This window comes from Protopterus annectens, chromosome 10.part0 (assembly GCF_019279795.1).
Source record: "Protopterus annectens isolate FY-2018-M chromosome 10.part0, PAN1.0, whole genome shotgun sequence".
Lineage (NCBI taxonomy): Eukaryota > Metazoa > Chordata > Ceratodontiformes > Protopteridae > Protopterus > Protopterus annectens.
In genome coordinates, this window is record NC_056744.1 from 104,622,707 (window position 1) to 104,645,593 (window position 22,887).

The following is a 22,887-nucleotide window of genomic DNA, read 5'->3' on the forward strand; positions in this document are numbered from 1 at the left end:
GGTATTCCACACCTGAAGTCAACTCCTCGTTGGTCCGATCCGACCATAAGCTAATCACCCTAGATATCCACATCCCGCCCCCAACCCCCATTAAGGAAACCATGGTAAAAAATTTCTCCAAACCAACTTTATGCTTCTTAAGACAGAAGTGGCGAACTTCAGGACACCCATGCAGATGGACAACACAGTTACGACTGCAGAATCCTACACAAATGCACTCTATAAGCACTTACATAGAACCAAGACGCTATCCTCCAAAAAAGGAAGCCAATCTGGTGGTCCCCTGTCATAAACAAACTGTACAACAGAAGGAAGAAACTGTTGCAAAAGAGAGTAAAATCCCATGAGTGGAGGAGCTGCCTGGTCAGCCTCAGTAAGAAGCTGAGATCCCTTATAAGATTCTCCAAACCTACCTACGAAAACAAAATTGCCACTGATTGTAAGGACAACCACAAAGCATTCTATAGCTAAATGAAGAATCTCAATGACAATACCCAGATCTGCTCCGAGTTACAGCACAATGGCACAAAAATTACAGAACTAAATGATATTGCCAACATCCTGGCAGATAGGTTCAGTGCTAACTTTACCCCCACCCCCTAAAGGGCCCATATCTAGACAGGAAGAATGCAGAGTGCCTGTAATCACAACTACGCTGGTAAAAGCTGCACTCTCTAAAGCCAAAAACACAGCATCCATGGGACCGGACAACATCTCAGGCTGTGTTATACACGAACTTCAGAACGAACTAGCTCCTCACCTAAGCACCATCTTCAATCATAGCCTCACATCAGGCTTTGTGCCCAATGAATGGTGCACAGCAACAGTTATCCCACTCTACAAAGGGGGAGCCACTACTGATCCTGGAAACTATTGCCCTATTAGCCTGACAAGCCTGGTCTGCATGGAACTCAAACAAAGACATAGGTAACCTCCAAACTCTGGACCCCACTCAGTTCGGGTTTGTGAAAGGCAGATCATGCCTCCTGAACCTGATCAACTTCATTGAGGCAGTCACCAAAGCTGTAGACGAGGGTAAGGTGGTTCACATAGCCTATCTTGACCTCGCCAAAGCTTTCAACACCATCTCCCATTCTGGAATTATAGCTAAACTCACTAAACTAGGTATAAATTCCTATGTCACAAGATGGGTTGCCAACTGGCTCACTGACAGAACCCACACTGTAAAAGTTGCAGACTCCAAATCTGACTTCAAACCAGTGACAAGTGGAGTACCACACCTACCTACTTCTCTGAAGTACAGGCTAACACAGAAGGCCTCTGGCTAATGAAGTTTGCAGATGACTGCAAACTAGGAGCCATAGTCGAGTACCCAAATGATGTGGACATCCTACAGAAGGGCATCACCGAGAGAGACACCTGGTGTCAGAGCCATGGCCTCAAGCTCAATGCCAAAAAGTGCATTGCCATCCCCTTTGGTAAAAAACTCTGTTACCCATGAACTACCACATAGGCAGCAGTCTACTTAACACCGAATGTGTGATAAGAGACCTTGGGACCAAGGTGGACAGTAGTCTCGCCTTTGATAATCACATTGCCACAGTAGTCAGGAAGTATTTCTACGAGTCCTTCTACATGGCACACCTCATCACAAGAGGGTTCTCATCCAGGAAAAAAAGAGGTCATTGTTCCCCCTCTACTCAACACTCATTAGACCCATTATAGAGTACAACGCCCCTTTTGGAATGTACCTCTCAAGACATCTGCAGCAGCTGGAAAGGCCACAGAAGTACCTCACAAAGAGGATTACTGGTCTCAAAAAGATGCCCTACACTGACTGTCTCAAAAAACTCCAGCTTAATTCCGTAGCATATCGCCTACTCCAAGGTGATCTCTGCCTAACATATACAGCTATGTCAAACCCAAAGCTGTTGGACATGCTACACCTAAAGAAATCCCAATCCCTCCAAGCTACACGTTCTAGGGACCTAAACCTTGTCACCACAATAAACAGGACATGCTGGAGGGATAGATTCCTATCCCAGAGACTTCCCATACTCTGGAACAAACTACCCATCTATGTCAAGCAAAGTTCCTCAATAGCACTCTTCAAGAAAAATCTTGACGAGTGGGTGGGAAATAGGAAATACACCCTGGGGATCACTTATGTGGCTCTGCTCGACAGTGGCACAGGAAAATAACTTTCTTGGGTGGCGTAAGCCAGGGAACCTTGTTGGCTAGACTTACTTAGGCCCTTGGGCTGATAGCCTAGTACCTACCTATGAATCTATGAAATGCTGCAAGTTGTTAAAATCAGATTAGCAACCATAGAAACAGTGAAAGCATCCAAAGTTCCTTACCTGGGTTTTGCAGTCAAGTAAAATCCAAAAAACTTGAGGAAAGCATGCAGAAAGCAGCAATATCAGTAAGAGAACAACTTAAAACAGAAGGCTATATGAACGGTACAGCTGCAAGCTGTCATGACTGTACTGCTTGGGCCACAAAATAGACATCAAGCAAACAAAGTACAGTCGTGTAAATAAACTTACCATAACAGTAGATATTCAAGTGATCACTGCTGCAGTGTCCTAAGCTATGTGGGTTATATCCATCAAGGTTATAACAGCCACCAGCTTCACTTTCCACACACCCAAGCCATCAGTCAACTCAAGCTAAGCTGACTACAGGCTTGGGTGTAAAGCCCTTCAGAGTTTAAAAAAAGTCCACATCCTGGCAAAAACACACAAAAACAACAGCAAGGTGGGTGGAGGGAGTGAGGGACAAAGGGAGCAGCTAACAGAGGGGTGATCATCCAAACATCTACTGTTCTGGTAAATTAACTTAGACAACTGTACTATGTTCTTCATACTGATCACTGTTGCAGAAGCCTAAAATATATGGGTAGAACTTGAATCTCTTCAGGAAAAGAGGTATCCCTCTTTCTTTTACCAGAAACTATTTTGTGAGAAGAATCAATAGTCAGAATTAAATAGGGTTACCACCTGTCCCACTTTGCAAGGGACAGTCCTTCTTTGGGCAGTTGCCTCCTGACAAAAAACTGTAAAAATGGCAAATGTCCTGAGATTTTAGGACACAATTATTTCCTATATTTTATGTAATAGTTGCATAAAACAGTTATTCTGTATCTGAAATACCTAAATGTTATAAGAAACAGAATAAGCAACTAAAATGCTACAAGAATAAGCTTTTATTTAGGCAAAAAAGTTAAGTTCTATCTTTTGTACTGGCAGTGGGTATGTGTCGGCCTGTAAAATCTGATGTTTGTACCAAAAATGTCCCACTTTGGCCATTTGAAAAGGTGGCAACCCTAGAATTAAACCCTGAGCCAGACCCGGCAAATTACTCCTGTCCAAGGAAATCTGAGGAGGAACAGTTGCATGTTTAGTTTTCCGTTTGTTTTTATTTGGGGGGGGGGGCAGGAAAAACAAATGTAATGGCGTCGGTTGCATGTTTTATACTCCTGATGACCTGATGTCATGGAAGAAGCAACAGCATCCAATGCAGAAATCCGAAGACTCTGGTATTCAGGCCGGCTGAGGGCTACCTGCAGGCAGATAACCCAAATGTGATGACTGCAACAGTGAAACACGAAGAACATCATCACAAAGTGACCAAGCCTTGAAAGCCTCAGAGGAACTTACTCTTCGGCAACAGGAAAGCTTTGAAGGGCTTGGCACCCAAACCTGTCTTTTTGGTCAGCTCAGCTCAAACTGACTAACGGCCTGGGGGCATGAAAGGTGCCCTGAAGCTTTGGAAGCCAGCCAGCTGTTATAGCTTAGGCTACTGCAGCAGTGATCAATATGAAAAACATAAACAGTTTAACAGACTATTAGAAATGGGTCTCCAACCATAACATTGTTATATGTTGGAGAAATGTACGTCAGGAAACTCACTCCGAGAACAGAGGAAAGCAAAATTCCAGTGATGATTCTTAATACTCATTTTGAGAATTTGTTATGACTGAAGAGACATAATCTTAGCTCTTTGTACTACATAAAGTTTGACTACAGCAAAAAAGTGTAGGCACACCACATGTTTTAACTAACTTTGAGCTGTTACATGCTTTGCAATAGATATAGCAATAGATGTTCCAATGTACACAAGACAGTGGAGAGAGAAAAAAAAGTTCAGTAGGAATGACATGCTGTTTTACTGCTCTGAAAACTGTAGCACACTCAGTGTGCCCCACAAACAGTATCCAGAAATAAAGTGAATCTCTGATTCATCAACTGCTGGAAAAAAAATTACATTTCCATTTAGAACAGTGTCTGAATTCACTTTTTACAGTAATATGAAATACATATACAAGGAAAAACATAGCCATGATAAAAATATGTTTGTGCTATAATGCGTGCTGATTCTGTCAATCTAAAATTTCAGAGCATCCAACAAAGCTGTATAGTCATAAAACAAAGCCGCGCTGTTTCATACAAATATTATTCATGATCGTCATACAACTATTTTAATGAATGTAATATACAGAGTGTGTGTGTAAATAAGTTATCTGAGCTGGTATTACAAATAATGCAGGAGATAAATTTGGTTATGATGAATTTCTCAGAAAAAGATGAGCCAGTGGTGAAGTGGAGCATACAAACCAAACAGCTTGAAGCAGAAAAAAAAGTAGTACTCCACACCGTCAAACACTTCCCAACACTTTTAATAAAATGACAAATAAGGATAGTTTGTATCGGAAAGCTTTGTCATTTTATTAAAAGTGTTGGGAAGTGTTTGATGGTGCGGAGTACTACTTTTTTTCTGCTTCAAGCTATGATGAATTTCTCCCAAACACTAAGTAAACTAGGGTAGTGTCACCCCCCCCCCCCATATTGGAGATGTGGTGGGGCACTGTTCCCTCCCCCATAAAAAGCATTCTGTTTGAAGTATTGATGTAAATAGTCTTGGTTTCAGTAGTCCTGCTTTCAATTTCATGAACTTGCACTGATATTTGTTTCAGCAATAAGGGTATGGCAAAGTCATGATTGTAGCCATTCAGATAAGTAAATCTGAGACTACCACTCTCCTGCAACTCAATCAAAAAAAAAAAAATGGCCAAATCAGCTGACCTCTCCTTCTGGCCATAAAGTCATGTTGGCTGTTGACATGGAAAGTGACAACATTTAATTTACTTTATTTATTTAACATTTGTTTACCAGGAAAGTATGACTAGGACAGAGCCCATTTTCAGCAGAGGCCTGGAGAGAAATGCTCCAAACACGTCTTTGGAATGTGGGAAGAAACAGGATCACCCAGAGGACACCCACGCAAATGCAAGGAGGACATGCAGACTCCGCACAGAAGGCACCCCAGCTGAGAATTAAACCAGACAGCCTCTTGCTGTGAGGCGACAACACTAACCACTGCACTGCCATGCTCTCTAGGAATTAACCAGACATCTCCTTCTGATTTACATTGAAGATATTTTCTGCTAATAGTTCCCCAAAAGTTGTCTAAGCCTTTTAAAAGTGTAAAATGTTAACATTCTTTCCAGACTTCAGGCACTTTTGCAATGGAAAGTTATTTGCTGAAAATCCCACAGATGACCCACTAGCACAGTGACCAAATTACAAAGCACCCCCAAAGAGAATCAATCTGGCACACACCTCATCCTTCCCTTACAGCCAGTTCCCTCTCCTCCTATCCTACTCTCCATCAGCTGCTCTTTCTTCACTATATGTCCCGCCTCCCTTCCTTTCCTTCATAAAGGCGAAAGTAAAACATTCAGTCAGCACCTCTGCTTTTTCATTGCCTTCCAAGACTTACTCTTACTCAGCTTGGCCAGCGTTGCCCCTTCTTTCTGTTGTACAGTCCTAAAAAGCCTTTGCTCCTCATACGGATCCTTTGTCCAAACTCCACTGTGACTTGCCCTTTACTGTTCTTCTTAGCACCTTTCCATTTCCCCTTTTATACTGTACATCCACCAGCTTATGCTCCCCATCTTTCACCTCACTTCTTGTGTTTTCTGTCACTAGCTCTTATTATTACAAGACTTTCATTCTTATGCAAACACATTTGCTTTCTTTAAACCCAGCTTGCCTCTTCCTCAAACCCTTGTCCATACCCCCCCAGAGTACTCCATATCCTTGATCCAATCCAACAGCTTGTCTTTTTACTCATATCCCTGACACAGTCGCACAGCACAGTTGCTCTCTCTGTTTGCTTCTACACTATTAACTAACCTAGGATACAGTCTTCCAGCTCAGCATAACCCACTCCCCAAGTGTCTCACATCATCACCATCTTTGTCTTTACTTTCCTACCTATCCCTACCACACATTGCAATGATCAATCTTTACTAAATGCACCTTAACTGGCCACTCCTCCACACTGTTAAACACCACAGTTAGAATTCCATCATTTCTGGTAATGTCCCACATCAGACGCTGAATCCCTTGTGCTGCAGTAGCCAGGTATATAGGCAGTGTTGGCATCCCCCCAAACTAATGTTGAACAAATAAAAAAGCTCCTCTGAACTTCAGGCTGTTTAATGACCAAATGCCAGCATCTCTTCAGTTGCAGACTGATACGGACTGAATGCTGGCATTCTGCTTCTATCCAAGTGACACTCCTGACTGATTTACTGGTACTGTGTTTCTACCCAATCAGCACTGCCATTACACCCAGGACAAGCCACCCCTTTTGTCCCACCCTTGCTACTGCTCTCCTCTTATTGTCCAACGCCTTGATCACCTCCAACTCCCTCTCTGCCCTGGAGTTTGGATACTTCCACTATATTCACAGCAGACTGAAATTCACAAGGAGTTTAACTCTCTTTCTCGTGTCTGCAGTGTTTGGAAGGGACACAAATCACCTTCCCAAGGGCCTAGCCATGCATACTCTTTGTACTCTACACAGTAATTGTTTCAGAGCACCAGTAGAAACATTAGGGCCTTATCAGGCCATATGATGTCTATAAAAAATTTAAATGAATGCCTCTGCCAACATGTTCATAGCTTATTTACAGAGAAGGTTGTATTCTAAAAACAATACTTCTAACAGTTTTTGACTCAGCAGCTTAAAATGTTACACACATTAAGGGTTGGGGGGCAACAGCTTGAGAAATGTACCCATTTTTTAAATGTCATGTGGTTGGGGGGTAGCAAAAGACTTTTGAGTGTACAAAATGAATTCATTAACTACACCCCTGCACTGTACTCTACTACATTAGGTTTAGGCTGATTGGCAACCCGCCACTACCCCTATTACATCTTGTCTCCAAGTCACAGTCACATTTCTCTCAGAAAGAGAAAGATAGCTGATCTGGTCCCGTTATGTTTGGGCTTAAAAAACCATTTGCTGCGCAGTAAAAACATGCTCTTCACTGTCATGTACACGTTGGCCAAATTGTATTACATGTTTGTTTTGGCTAGATAAAAGATGTTAGCGCTTCCGGGTGTTACCCTTCCTCAGACAAATTGTAATTATCCTAGGACCATATTTAAAACAAATCTAAACCAATCAAAATCAATAAAAAACCCGCCTATTTCTAAGGGCGGGTTTCATAGGTACAACATCATTAAGACCCGGCCATTTATGAGCCATAAATTCAATGATCCACCTAGACTCAGCAAGTTCTGTTTGCAGTTTTATATCGCCCCCTCTCTTATTCAATGTGACATTAGCAATAGCCCTGAATGTAAAAGCATGTGTAGGAAAGTCACTGATATGCCTGAATAAGGCATTGTGAATATCACTATTTCTAATGGCTGATAAGTGTTGTAACAGTCTCACTTTGAACATGTTGTTAGTCTTGCCCACATAGAAACATGGGCAAGAACTACACTCAGCCATGTACACAACGTTCTTCGTCCTACAAGTTGCCCTAGCTTTCAATTCTAACGTCCTACCTGTGATGTGGTGCTTAAACACCGTATCTCTATTAATATGGGGACAAGCTTTACAAGCTCCACAAGGTGCACTACCTACTTGTTTAAAGAAGGCCCTTTGAGGCATGGTGCGTTCCCTACACAAGAGGTCTTTTAAACTTTTATTTTCCTAAATCCAAAAACAGGGCCAGACCTACAACATCTTTGACCTTATCATCACTGATGAGGACATTCCAGTTACTTTTGACTATGTTGGTGATATCATGTATATTGCTACTATAAGTAAAAGTCATTTTAAGGATTTCCTTCTGTCCTACCCACTTTCACCACCGATTTACTTGAATGTAGCCATGGTTTGTATTCAGTGTTCCTTTTAGCCTTACTAATGGAGATGGTCCTGTCCACCATCTGTCCCTGGTATCCCCTATCATGCAGGAGGCTTTTTAACTTGTTAGTTTCCCCCTCAAAACTAGGTTCATCAGTGCAGATCCTTGATAGTCTGCTTACCTGTCCCTTGATGACTCCAGGGAAGGTATAGCGGGATTGCATGCTGTCAAAAGTTAACAGCGTGTTCTTCCAGCATTCTTTCCTAAACAAACCTGTGGAGAATCCAGTATCGGTTTGTGTAATAAGGACATCCAAAAAATCTATCCTGTCCCGAGAGGCTACCTTTGTGAACCTAAAAAATGAAGTGGTGGAATTAAGATATTCCACAAAGCAATCCATTGACTCATCATCCCCTGTCCACAGGATAAAAACATCATCCACATAACGTCTGTACAGCCTTACAAGTGGCCACCATTGTGGATGATTGTAGATGTAATGATCCTCCCAATATGAGAGAACAAGGTTGGCATAGGTGTTAGCACAGGGTGTGCCCATAGGTGTTGGGTGGCAATTAAAGGGGCATAACGTGGCCGCTTGGTATCTTCCCAAATCGGATGTTACTACTCTGAGGTTTTGTCGAAAGTTTGGTCAAGTCCTTCTGTGCTCGGACCTGAGGCTTAAGGCGGGCTTTTTACTTCAATTATGATATATAAGCGTCATGATTCCATGCTATGATGTTCTGAAGAAGACAGATTTACTTCTGTAGAAAGCGCTCAACCTATTTTATGTCAATAAATTAAGTGTTTCCAGCACAGTATCCTGTATTCCTTGTAAAATAAAAGTATGCCTTCTCAGCTTTCTCTGTGGTTGTTTAGCTTATGTAATTTACCTTTGCATGTCATTTGGTCCTGCTACAACTTCATAATTATTAAATACAAAACAAACAGCATATTAAATAACCAGTGCATCTCTTCTCATCAGACTAATTCTTTTGCATTGTTCTTAAATCTGTCTACCTCTTCCAGTACTAGTCCTTATGTCACAACCCACTTCAGGCAGGCTTAAAATCTCCTCACTTTCTATATACTTAAACCATAAATCAGTCATGCCCTAATGTGTAAATGTGCCCTTCCTCTTGGGCAACTCAACTCGTCTTTGTGATAATCTTTTTTATGACTTTTTATGGGAAAAAAACATTTTTAAAGCTCTATCAACTGCAATCATACATTTCAATTCTTCCTTTTTATTGGGAAAACATACTTGCAAACCACAAAAAATGAAGTATACACATCACTTACCCTTCCATCTCAAGCAAAATAAATCACTTTGTTGGAAATTGTACTATCATGCTGGTGGGACCATTTGAGTGCACAAATCACTGCATCTCACTTCAATCACTAAAAGATCAGATCTCAAACATGAAGTATAAACAGAAGAATATGGTGCAAACATAAGGGGTATCGCAAACAAAGGTCTGTTTTTACAGACATGTTAAAAAATTAAAACAAAAAAGGCAGGTTAGGACAGACTCAAGAGTCTGCCTTACTGAAAGTCTCTCCAAAAACACATCCATTTACACTGTCATCCTGTAATCAACTCCCAAGACACTTTACAGAATGTTTACATTCAAATCACAGTTCGGTAGTCTGAGAGAGCAAAACAGAATTAAAACCAAGAACCAATGAACAGCCTCATTATTAGCTGGCCAACCAATTTTCATCCCCAGGATAGACAAGCCAGAGTAAGATGGTCACTCCCATGTTACCCTCCGTAGCTTTAACATACCTGAGCCGCTTATCACACATGTAACATTTGGGTTGCAATTAGGTCATTTTCCCTGTACATCACAGACCAGAGAGTTAATTTCAATACACAAGGACTCCTTGTATTCGTTTATCATCACTACTCTCAGTAATAACCTATGTAAACATTCACAAGCTTCACTCATTATTCAAGGTACTTCAACCATTTAAATCTCCTCTCCTCACTCTCACCATCCTTGTCAATAGTAGGATTCCTTCACAACTCCCCAACCACTCCACTTCCCCTCAGCACACACACGCGCACACGCACACACACACACACACACACACACACACACACACACACACATGCACACACACATGCACGCACTCACGCATGCACACACGCATACACACATGCACGCACCCACACACGCATGCACCCACACACGCACGCACACACTTCTGTCATACTCCCTACTTCAGTCAGTCATCCTCTTCTCTGCTTGTTCTGTTCTTTCCAGAGGTCTACTAAATACCAAATTAGCTGACCTGAAGTGGTTCTGAATTGTTTTTGATACATCAGCTCTCAGTCAGCAACCAGTCCATACTACATGTGCTTTCCAGATATCTCATCTATAATCACTGCACATGTTTTGCATGTTTGCATTTGCCACGCAGAAAACCATGTATATTTAATGGTTCAGAAGTTAATGTTTCTGTCTTATAAAGCTTGGTTCTATGTTTCACTTAGTTCATAGATTAGTACTAGGCTAACTGCATTTGCAGGCCATTTCAAGCCTAGCCAATTGCCCCATGTAAGAATCAAACCCTGCTCCTTGTGTTTGTAAGGTAGACATCGTAACCATTATTCCAATGTCCCAAGCTGGGGTGCTTCCTGTGTGGACTCTGCAATCCCTCCCTTCCTGTGTCCAGATCCTATTTTCAAGGTCTCTCATTTCCTCTCACATTCCAAAGACAACCTGCCTGTAAATGTGTGCCCGCATTTTTGATGGCTGACGACCATTTTCTCTGCTGTATACACATGGGCTTACCAGAACAGGATATGGCTTCCCCACAACCCTGAAAACACTGATGCAAGCATCAGAAAACATTATGTTTACAACTGGTGCAATCTCATGAAGTGATAGTTTTCCTTGTAGCAAAAGGAACATTTAACTGCTGTCCATGTTTTGATTAGTTCAAATATAATAAATGATATCAAGTATTAAGTATAAATGACACTATAAAAATATTGTACAAGTGAATTTGTTCACCTTTTACTTAAATACTGATGACATTCTACTAAGATTTCAATCAAAGAACACACACTATAACACTACTTACTTTCTCGTTTGCCTCTGTGGGAACTGTATTGTACTGGGACTTGCTGGCACTGAATCATGGATGTCTAAAGCATTCTCCCCATTCCTCCTCCACTGTAAACAGCCTATGCTCAGTTAAAGAGAGAAACTCTCATCTTAGAAAAGAGATTCTAGTTTTGAAAAAAAATGGTGTGTGTGTGTGTGTGTGTGTGTGTGTGTGTGTGTGTGTGTGTGTGTGTGTGTGTGTGTGTGTGTGTGTGTGTGTGTGTGTGTGTGTATGCATATGTCAGAAGATCTTTCCAAAATACTACAATTCCTAACAAAAAAAAAAACACTCACAAATTACAGTTTACATATACAAATAAAAATGACCTGCACATAGAACTCTTTGCTTGTCTCATCAGGTCTGTGCTTGTTCATTGTAACATTTAAGGAAACTGCTCAGTAAGGGTTAAATTTCACTAATGCCTTCTCTCTAGTGATCTCAAATGACTTCAGAATGCCAAAGTTTGAAACATATAAAAGCCATGACTAAACCAGGAATGTCCATGTTCAGTTCTGAGCTCCACAGCATGAATCGTGAGCATGCTTAAAATTTCCTTCTGGGGCCTGCAGAGCCTGCTGTTCCCTTGCTTCAACAATGAGGCACAAAGGCATTCCATCATGCTCCTTTCATAGTGCTGTGCTCTCTCTCTCTCTCTCTTTTTTTTCCACACATCTTTGGGTAACTAATGTCTCTTGGAAAAGATATGTCTTTTGTGAAACAATGACCAAAGACACTATGCATAAGAAGACCAAATAGCTTTGTGTAAAAGCTTCATGTCAAATGCCCATATTCAGAAAATACACTGTAGCATCAATAAACATATCTTCACAGCTGTCGTCAAAAAGTGTGTATGTGAATATCACAGAAAGAGAAAGAGAGAGATAGAGACAGAGAGATCTCAACCAATCAGGGACAAATCTAGAAATAATCAGGGACACTTAAAAGGTTAATCCTATTAACTACAGACATTGAGAGAATAACAGAATGTGAATTAATATACATTTCTGAAGTAAAAGAACTCTATAACTCTAGTAGCTATTTTCATTACTTATTAAGCTTAATTCACCTCCTTTTCTACAAATGTCAACAGTTTTAACAAGGCCAGAGCTAAACTTTAAGTCAAAATCAGGGAAGGATGAGAACTGTTCGCGCCTCTCTGTATATCTGTCTCTCTCCCCCCTCCTATAGACCTCTTTCTCCTAAGGGAAAAAAAAAAAGACAATGAATAAAATTGTCCTCTATTTGGTGACAACATTTATAGTTTAGCTTCCCCCCTTTTGTCTACAGGTCAGTCAAGCAGTAGAAGTTAACATCCAAATGTAATACTGTTTCCTGAAACAGTGTAACTGCTCATTTAACATGCAAGCAATAATGCCAACAGGGTGTATATGTTACTGTGGAAATAACGCTCACCCAGGGGTGTTCAGTACGACACCACTGGCAGAGGGCCTCTGCACCCCTGGAAGGGCATTATTTCCACAATCACACACACCTTGGAGGGCATTATTGTACTTAGAGAATGGGCTGTCTGTAAAATCGTTGTGTTTTACTTACTTAATTTTTTATTACTATATTACTTATAGCAATAACCCTTAGCTGGGTGTGGATAAATCCAGCATTACCCATACCCAGCTGTGTGTTATTGCTATTATACAATGACATTATTTAAGAAAAAAGTTTCTTACCTTTTAAAAATAATGTCCTTGTATAAAGATGGTGTGCTGCTCTTTTGCGTTTTTCACCGGTATCCTGGGGCTTTCTTGATGCACTGCACATGCATATGAGACTTTCGTTCCCACACGTACACTGTATCAGTACGGTGTAAATGAAATGGAGAAATGAAGATCTCTGTTGCTCCTTTTTTTTTTTGGACACTTAAGAGGTACGACAGAAGCTAAAAATAAAAAACTACATGAAAAAAATGACGGTAATGCTGCTGTTTCTGGCAGGTAAACCTCTTGACCTTACATTTGCGCTGTCACCTCGGGGGATTGTTCTTGAGGTATACTTGTTTTTAAGTTTCAAAAGTCCAACTGGTTTAATGATTGCAGGAGAAATATTTTGAGTACCAGCAAAACAATGCCCAAATTATGGAAACCAGTTGTATTCATTTCCTAGGTACAGAAAATGGTTTGAATTTCTAGCTACATCAGTTAAGTAAGCCAATGCAGTCTAGGGTGGGTTCGAATCTGAAGGCTGCAATGTGAATTTGTCCTTATTACTTTCTGAAGTGAAGAAAAACTCTGCTCTCCGTGTTTCTTTTTGCTGTATTACACCAGTATTCTGCATATTTACATGTGACAGGAGAGATGCAAGGCTTTAATATTAATAGAGAGAGAAAGGATGGAGAAAATACAAGAGAAATCAAGTATGTTTCTTTAGTTTTGAAGAACATTCCTGTCTCTCATACCTCCAGACTGTTTCAATTTCTATTTTTTTTTTCTTATGGTGAAGAAAAAAAGTTATAACGTATAGTTATGGAAGAAAGTCCGGGCGACTGGACTTTTTTCCATTGATATATGCTCAATTTACAACAGGCACACTGGTTGGGCTGACCAATCAGCATGCTCATTTTTGAATGTCAATGGACAGTCATTGTATAATTAAGCAATAAACTAAGCCTGGGTTGGTGTGGTTTGGTCACGAGGGCGAAGCCCCGAGTGGCCAAACAAAGACAACTGTTGGTAAATCCTGCATTACCCACACCCAGAAGTGGGTTACTGCTATTATACAATGACATTATTTAAAAAAAATATACTTACTTTTCTTAAATAATGGCATTGTATAATGCCTCTTTGCTGCCCTTCCGCAGCTGTCCGGTATTCTGATGTACTGCTCATGCCTATGGTTACGCAGTACATCAGAGCTGTGTGTGGAAGCAACGGAGAAAGGAAGATCTCTGTTGCTTTTTAAAAAACTCGCCTCACTATGTTAAAAGAGTTTACCATAGCGAGATAGCGTTAGAAAATTCAACGGAGATCTTCCTTTCTCCGTTGCTTTTTTTTAAAGCTGTCTCACTATGTTAAACTCGTTTAACATAGCGAGACCACTTTAAAAAAAGCAATGGAGAAAAAAGATCTCTGTTGCTTTTTTTAAGCTATCTCGCTATGTTAAACTTGTTTAACATAGCGAGATAATAGCAACGGAGCACTGCCGTGCTTCGTTGCTGTCCAACACACACACAAAAAAAAAAAGACTTATACTAATGGAAAAAGTCCGGGCGAACGGACCTTTTTCCATTAGTATAAGTCTGACTTACAATGGGCATGCTGACCAATCAGCGTGCACATTTTGGAATATTAATGGGGGGGTTGTCTTTGTTTTAAATATTTCTGATGTAAAATAATTCTTCCTCCTAAGGTTTCAAACTTGCTGTAGTATATGTTAATGGTGTTGGAAGAAGCATTTTACATCCAAAATATAACACTTAAAAAAATACCTAGGTATTTATTTATAAGTCCCTTATCCCTAAAATGTTTGGTTTACTGACAGTCATTGGAGATGGAAGTTACTAAATAATGATGTACATTTGAGTTTCAGACTTTTATTTCCTTTCAGAAAATTCATGCTAAAATAAACCCCTTTATTTAAGCAAGTTTGTAATTTTATGAGAGCGATAATTAGAATCTGTTCCTAATTTTGAGCCTTTGTTCCCCCTTTATTTTAAGCTTTATCCAGATTTCTTCCAGTTGAAAGGTCCAGATATGCAAACCTCTTTATTGCTGCAGTGGTCGATCTCACTCCTCACTCTTTCTCTCACACACAGACACACAGACATCTCTGCTTCAGAAAATGCATGCTAACGCAAAACATTTAAAATATGTTCCTATTTTGAGCCTTTGTACCCAGTTTATTTTTGGCTTACCCAGACACCTTGACCTAAGCAAACATCTCAACTGTACAGATTTTTGCCTCATATTTTTGGTCTGTTCCTCATAAAAATGTGTTTTTTTGATAAATCACTGGGATGATCTAAAGGTTAAAGTCACTAAATAATGGCAGAGTGTCAGACTTCATGCCTTCAGAAAATGCATGCTAACACAAATGCTGTTATTCTAGCAGCTTTCTAAGTTTATAAGAGCAATCTTTAAAATGGGCCCTTATTTCTGTGCATTTGTGCCCCCATTATGACAGGCTTTATCCAAATTTATTGTGCTAACAGGCTGAGAGGTATGCCTAAGAGATTGAGATGTACACAAACCTCAATTGCTGCTGCCAGGGGATCGCTCAATCACGCTCTTCACATTTTCTCTCCAAACTCACACACTCAGAAACATAAACACGCATACACATACACTTTCTGTTTCACTGTATCAGCCACTGTGTCTTACTCTCACACATGCATACACTCTCACACACACTATTTTATTTATTTTTTTTATTTTACACTCACTAAACAGCAAAAAAGCTGCTTAGCGAGCATAAAATAATGGTGGCTGTTAGTTTTTTTTTTTTTTTCAGTCTGAGCTCCACAGCAGCTTAATATGCTGCCGTGAAGCGACGGACTCATTTTTCAGTGGCCATTACCTGCAGAGATTAACATCCTGCTGGAGAACGCTCATTCTCCAATCAGGGTGAGAACTACAGGTCACCCATTCTATTAGTCCCAGTAAAATCTAAAGAATTAAAAGAACATGAAAAGAAAATTAATCCAACCACAAACAAACACACACATTTATTAAAACCAAACATTTTATACTCATCTTTCTAGTTCAGTTTCATTAAAAGTTTCTCAATATATTTATACAAGGCTGCATTTCAAAAACTTCTGAGGCAATTGGTACAAGAGAGCAACTTAAATTACAAAGTCACCAGAAGACATTGGAGAAATGCAAACATGCTGATTTTAACAAATGTCACAGTAATGAACTGGAAAACAAGTGCTCAAGTGTTAAGAGACCCCTGAATAAATGCAATGGATGGCATTTCATTCATGGAGTGGACTCCTGGAAAAAAATATACAGCCTTGCTTGGGATCTCCGTTTAAATGGTCAGATGAACAAGCATGTTTGGAGTCTGAATGGAAAGTTTCTCCATTTCCATCTCTTCTGAGATCTGTACCAGACTAGATCACTGAACAACTAAATACTGTTATGCATGTTTAAATCACTTTTCTCCAGCTATGCTTCCTTGATTTGCACCCATTCCACTTCTAAAACTATTTTTCTTCAACAACTCCATGATTTTGACAGATATTCATACGTTCACATTCTGGCCAGTTAAAATGCATTTTACTTATACCTGTCCAGATACACCTGTGCAAATGGCAAGAAGTGGTATCTGCTACAAATCTGCAGAGCCACAGTCAGGATTATATGGTCTGGAATCCAATAATAATCCTAGAGTCACCTTGCCACTGTCCAGAGTAAATGATGACTTCCAAAACAGAATATTAAAGAAGGACAGGTGCAAGTGGGAACGCTCCCCTGTATACTCCCACATTAATTAACAACACACCTTTATGCTGTTTATCTGTAGTTCAGAAGGGATGGTCTTTTTAAGATTATGGTTGAAGAATTGAGGTTTTAAAAATCCACATTTTGAAATCCTGAACTTTGATGTTTCACAGCAAAAGTCAGACTAGCACTTGTTTTACTAAAAAAATAAATAAAAGACACCTGGTTATTCATTTACACTTTAATTAGCCACTTAATCCAATTCACGTTCATACATAAGCCGGACCCTACCAAGCAGTAACAGGGCAAGACAATGTAGCTAAGCCTGGATGCTGTTTAGGATCCCCAATTCACCTATGGCATGTCTGAAATGTGAGAGGAAAGAAAAGCACCTAGCAAAATTACACAATCATGCAGACAGGATGTACAAGGTCTGTAATTCAAGGATCCCAGTTGACAAAAGAGCTATAAAAAAACTAACCTAGAAACTATGACATTCCAAATATTACTACTAGAAACTCTGTAACACAGAATGGTCAACAGTCACCCTGCTTGTAGCACCTAGAAAAGGGCATTCTTCAAAGGTTCATCTTCCTCTCCTTCAGTATATGTGCATACATAGATACTCAGTGACATAAGCAACATCAGGACTGTGCTCATCACCATGTCTGTACTGCAGCAAGCCAATTCCTAACTGTGCAAATGCATTTCACCCTGCTGTAATCAGGAAATAAATACATCCAACAATCCTGCTCTTCCTGGCCAGCCCTGTAATATATTGGGTTTGTTTTAAATACATAATACAAATAAAATACGTTGTCTCAATGAGCCACACATTGTACTGCTCATCTTGTTGTGCAAGTACTGCACAGTTCCATGTGCCAAGTGACTACTGCATCGAAAAACTTACCGAAACACCAGAGACCTCCAAAACACAAGACTGCTACAACTAACACAGTCTCCACAGCACCCATGAGAGATAGCAATGCCAGTGTCTCACCCACCAAGCCAGTAAGGCGTAACACTCAAAAAACACATTTTTCTGTCACTGGAGACAGAATAGAAAGGCACACAAATTTCCCACTCACCAGGTTGGACAAGGAGAAAGTCACTATCAGCTGCTTGTCTGGTGCCAGGATTCGTCAGATCATGCATGCACTCGGGTGTCTCAGCAACAAGTACCGTTATGACGCTGTTATAGTTCATGCGGGTGTGAATGATCCAAGATGTACCTCACTGGACTATTTGAACAGAGACATGGTTGAGCTCTGAGTAAGTGTCCCAGGCAGTTATGTCCCTAGTCTTCAGCAGCATACTACCCTCACCTAGAATGATGACACAGTATAAACAAAAGATGATCAATTTCAATATGATGACACAGTATAAACAAAAGATGATCAATTTCAATAACTGGCTCAGTTTTTGGTGTCATTCAAAGGGGATTCAGTTTATATATATATATGTATGTATGTATATATATATATATATATATATATATATATATATATATATATATATATATATACATACATACATATACATATATATATATATATATATATATATATATATACATATATATATATATATATATATATATACATATACACACACACACACACACACACACACACACACACACACACAAGGTTATAGCTCCAACAAAAAAATCAAATACACCAAAAAGCTTTTAAGCATAGTAAAGGAGAGTAGAAGTATAGCCAAAAGAAGTCAGGGGGTTGGAGGGAGGGTAACCAGGACTGCAACAGTGAATACAGTCGAACATCTACATTTATGGTAAGTGTACACAACTGTACTATGTTCTTCGTGTTTCACTGCTGCAGTCATCACATTTGGGTAGATTCTCAAAGCTAAGGATGGGAGGAGGAATTCAGATAGCATTAGGACCAGCTATTAAGGCCCTGCAAGACTGCAGTGGCAAAGACAGCTCTGGATTTAGAGAAAATTGGCAAATGGTAATGCTTGGTGAAAGTATGTACAGAACTCCAGGTAGCAGCTTCTAGGATGTCCCTGGTAGGGACACCTCTGAGAAAGACTGTAGAGGTAGATGCAGCCCTAGTTGAATGGGTTCTGATCCCCTGTGGGATAGGTTTTCCATGGTGCTTATAGTAGAAATGAATGCAACGGCCTATCCATTTAGAAATGGTTTGCTTTGAAATAGCCTTCCCCACTGCCCCTGCAGCAAATGCCACCAGCAGTTGTTCAGATTTCCTTTGAGGTGTTTAGTCCTGTCCAAGTAAAATCTAAGTTGTCTGTGCACATCTAAGGAGTGCAGTATCCGTTCCCCTTTGTTCTGTGGATTAGAAAAGAATGTTGGCAAATTAATAGACTGATTAACAGCCACACTGGATACCACCTTGGGCATGAATGAGAGACTGGTCCTGAGGGACACCCTGTCCACATGAAAGACAATGAAAGGCTCCACTGCCATAAGGCCATAAGGGTCGGTAATTCAGATACCCATCTTGTTGAAGTGATTACTAAAAGGAAGGCCGTTTTCCAAGAAAGGAATTTTAACTCTGCACTTGCAGCTGGCTCAAAAGGAGGAAGGGTGAGTTTTTCCAATACAAAGTTAAGGTCCCAGGATGGAGTTGGGGCTCTCCTGGGTGGCCTTAAGTTTTTGGCCCCTCTGAGTAACTGCTTGAGCAGTGGATGAGAGAAGAGGGGTGGTTCTGTGTTGTAATGAGCTGAAATGGCTGAGGCGTGAATTATGATGGAGGAAAAAGAAAGGCCCCTGTGAAGCATCTCAGTTAAGTATTGAAGAATCTGAAGTAAATTGGGTGCTGCTGTGCCCAACCTTTGAGTTTGGTTCCAGGCACAGAATCTTTTTCATTTTTCAGCATAATTTTCTAGTACTAGGCCTCCTTGCCTCCAAAATGACATCCAACACTTGTTTATTGAGGGATGGTAACAGAGAGATTAGGTAATTAGCCAGGCTGCCAGGTTCAGGGTTTGAAGCTGAAGGTGCAGAATCTGGCTCTCCTGCTGTGAAAGCAGGGTAGGGGTCTGAGGCAGGTGCCATGGAGCCAGCAGTGCCACACTGCACAAGACGGGGTACCAGTGCTGATGTGGCCAGTCTGGTGAAATCAGTATCATCCTTGGTTTGTCCTGTTTGATCTTTAGTAGTACTTTGGAGAGGAGAGGCAGAGGAGGAAAGGCATAAACTGATAGATTTTTTTCAGCTGAAGGACAGAGCATCCACTTTCCAAGCGTGTTTGTGGAGAGTCCTTGTGCAGAATTTGTCCAATTGGCAGTTCTGGGGTGAGACAAACAGGTCTACATCTGGGCTCCCCCATTTGTTTATCAACATATTGAAAGTCTTTGGTTCCAGTTTCCACTTGTGTGGGTCCATGAGATTTCTGCTTGGTTCATCTGCCAGTGTATTTAGTTTTCCTGGCAGGAACTGAGCCTGTAGATGCACTTGGTAGCTCAAGGCTGTGTTCCACAGAGCCATGGCTAGTCTGCAGAGGGGGTAAGAATGGGTACCCCCCTGCTTGTTTATGTACCACATAACAATGGTGTTGTCCGTCTTTACCATTAATTGTCCTGGAAGAATGTGGTCCTTGAAGGCTGCCAGCATTTTGTACAGCTAACATTTGTTTTTGATTGATATGCAGGTGTATTTGACTTGGGTTCCATTTGCCCTGAATGCACTTCCCTGCCAGGTGAGCCCCCATGCATAGTCTGATATGTCTGTTATTAGGGTTTGGGTGGCAGGGGGCAGAGTGAATGGTAGTCCCTTGTTTTGGTGGCAGGCCTCTGCCCACCAAAGGAACTCTAACCGTAGGCAAGGTATGATAGGAATCATTGCTTCTAGATCCTGAGAATGATGACACCATAGGCATTTTAGATACCATTGTAGTTTTCCTGCAGTCTTGCATATGGAATTAGTAGAATGCAGGAGGCCATGAACCTCAAGGCTTGCAGTATTTGCCTTGCAGATAGCAGGGTTTTTGCGGCCATTAGTTTGAAGTAAGTTGTCAAATGAATTTGTTTCTCTGGCGTGAGAAAAACCATCTGGGAAGTTGAGTTCAAGCTTGCTCCCAGGAATATAATTTGCTGACAGATGTGATTTATTTTCGTTTATGGTGCACCCCAGACAAGTTAGCACCTTTTGTGAAAATGCCAGATGACTCAAAAGTATGTCCTGGCTTTCTGTCTGAATTAGACAATCATCCAGTTATGAGTATATTTGAATATTTATTTGCCTGCAAAATGCAATGACTGGATCTAGGCACTTTGTGAATACCCTGGACGCAGCAGATAAGCCAAAGGGCAGTGCAGAGAACTGATAGTGCATGTAGCCTGCTTTGAAGCGTAGGTATCTTCTGCAAGACTCCCTGATCGGAATGTGCAGGTAGGCTTCCTTTAAATCCAGTGTTGCCAACCAGGCATCTTTGCCTAGCATAGGAAGCAACTGTTGAAGAGTTAGCATCTTGAATTTTGGAATCACCAAAAAGGTGTTTAAGATAGGAAAGGTCCAGGATAGGATGCCATGAGTTGTCTTTGCTGGGTACCAGGAAAAGCCTTTAGTAGAAACCTTGTCCCTTTTCCTCTTCTGGTACAGTCCGAATAGTCTTTATGCTTAAGAGAGAGAGAAGTTGCTTTTGAGCCTCTGCCCACTGATTTGGGTGTAGATCTGGCCAACCGTTTGGAGTTGGTAATGTGTGGAAGTGAAATCTGTACCCTTGGGAAACTATATTTAAAACCCATTTGTCCTGGGTATTGAGTTCCCAGTTTTTTGCCTGCACAGCAATCTTTCCCCCTAAAGGAGCAGTCAGTTGAGACGTGCTTGGAACTTTTAAAGTTAAGTCATTGGGACAGTTTACCATGGGGGGAGTCTTACTACTCCCTGATTTGGAAGTGGGAGCCCCCCACTGCTTAGTCCTGTGCATACCCTGGGACTGAAGCCTGGGTGTTCTGCTGGTTCTGGGTTTGGACTGAGAAGGCCTGGAAGAGGCAGGAAAGGACCAATTCTTAGAGGGCCAATGCCTACTAAATCTTGGAGGCTGTACTTGTAGGAAATCTTTAACAGTTTGCATAGATTCAGCTTTTTCCTCCATTTTTTAAGAACTTCTTCTGCTTTGTTGCCAAAAAGGCGGTCCTGATTTAAGGAAGCATCCAACAATTTAGCTTTAACATGACCTGGAAAAGATTGCTCCTTAAGCCAAGCATGCCTTCTAAGTACAGACCCAGTGACAGCTGCCCTGCAAGATGCTTCTAATGAATCAAAACCACATTGCAAAGTATGTTTTCCAATTTGTTCAGCAGAATGCATTAAATCCTGTAAATCATTATTTTCAGCACAGTCAGGAATCAACATCATTTTCTGTTTAAGCAATCCAATAATATGTTGCTGATACTTTAACATGTGAAACTGACAGTTTAAGGCCCTAATGGCCAAGGTTGCAGAAGTGTATACCTTCTTACCCCATCTATCCAGCGCCCTTGAGTCTCTATCAGAAGGGGTAGGATTTTTGGCAGTAGTAGCCTTAATGCCCTTGGGTCCCTGTGAAATGGTCTCAGGATCTGCAGTAGGGTTTTTAAAAAGGAACTTGTGAGAGTCAGGAACCCTGTAATATCTATCAGGTTTTCTGGGAGTAGGCGGTAAAGAATAAGGAGCCAAACTAGATTCAGAAAAGGCATCATCAACAATGTCCAGTACAGGGGGGATAGCTAAAGGCCTGTGTTGAGGCAGGAGTAAGAAATCCCTAAGCCTCTTTTTAGAATCAGAGTAATCCTGGCTTTCCCAGCAGAAATGCTTCCTAAGAGTATGCAAGGTTTCACCAAAAGAGAAATCCTCTGGAGGGGAAGCAGAGGGAATAGAGTCATCTGCATCAGAATCCTCATAGGTAGATAAGGATAAATCCTGGTCATCAGAAGAAACAGAAATTTCAGAATCTTGGTCAGAAGAGTCATAAGCAAATTCAGTCCTAGGTCTCTCAGAAGGGAAGGGCTGGCTTCCCCTGATTACAGTAATAAGGTCTTCAGACATTCTTATCATTTGTTTTTTAGGCAGAGAGGCCTGAGCATGCATTCTAGACGTCAGTTTTCTAGGCATGGTTCAAATTTTAGGCCTTAAAGAAGAAGGTGGTGCCGGTTTAATATGCAAGTCAGTAGGCCTGAATACACCCTCAGAAGCCGGTGCCTGCACAGCAGCTCCGGACCCATCCAAGGTAGAGACATCTGCAGGTTCCACAGTTTAAGCATCTCGTGGCATAC

General features: G+C 40.9%; 1 protein-coding gene across 3 annotated transcripts in view; it reads right to left on the reverse strand.

Annotated features, from left to right (window-relative positions):
• Positions 1-22,887, reverse strand: part of CEP131 (centrosomal protein 131) — a 1,433,457-nt gene that overhangs the window by 1,331,192 nt on the left and 79,378 nt on the right. For 2 of the 3 annotated variants that reach the window (XM_044085077.1, XM_044085076.1), the window contains exon 1: positions 11,575-12,002. The exons of the other annotated variant lie outside the window; for it this stretch is intronic. In XM_044085077.1, coding sequence (XP_043941012.1) covers positions 11,575-11,622 — 48 coding nt within the window. In that variant the 5' untranslated portion in view covers positions 11,623-12,002. Of the gene's footprint in view, positions 1-11,574; positions 12,003-22,887 lie in introns of those variants that run through there. 3 annotated transcript variants of the gene reach the window in all.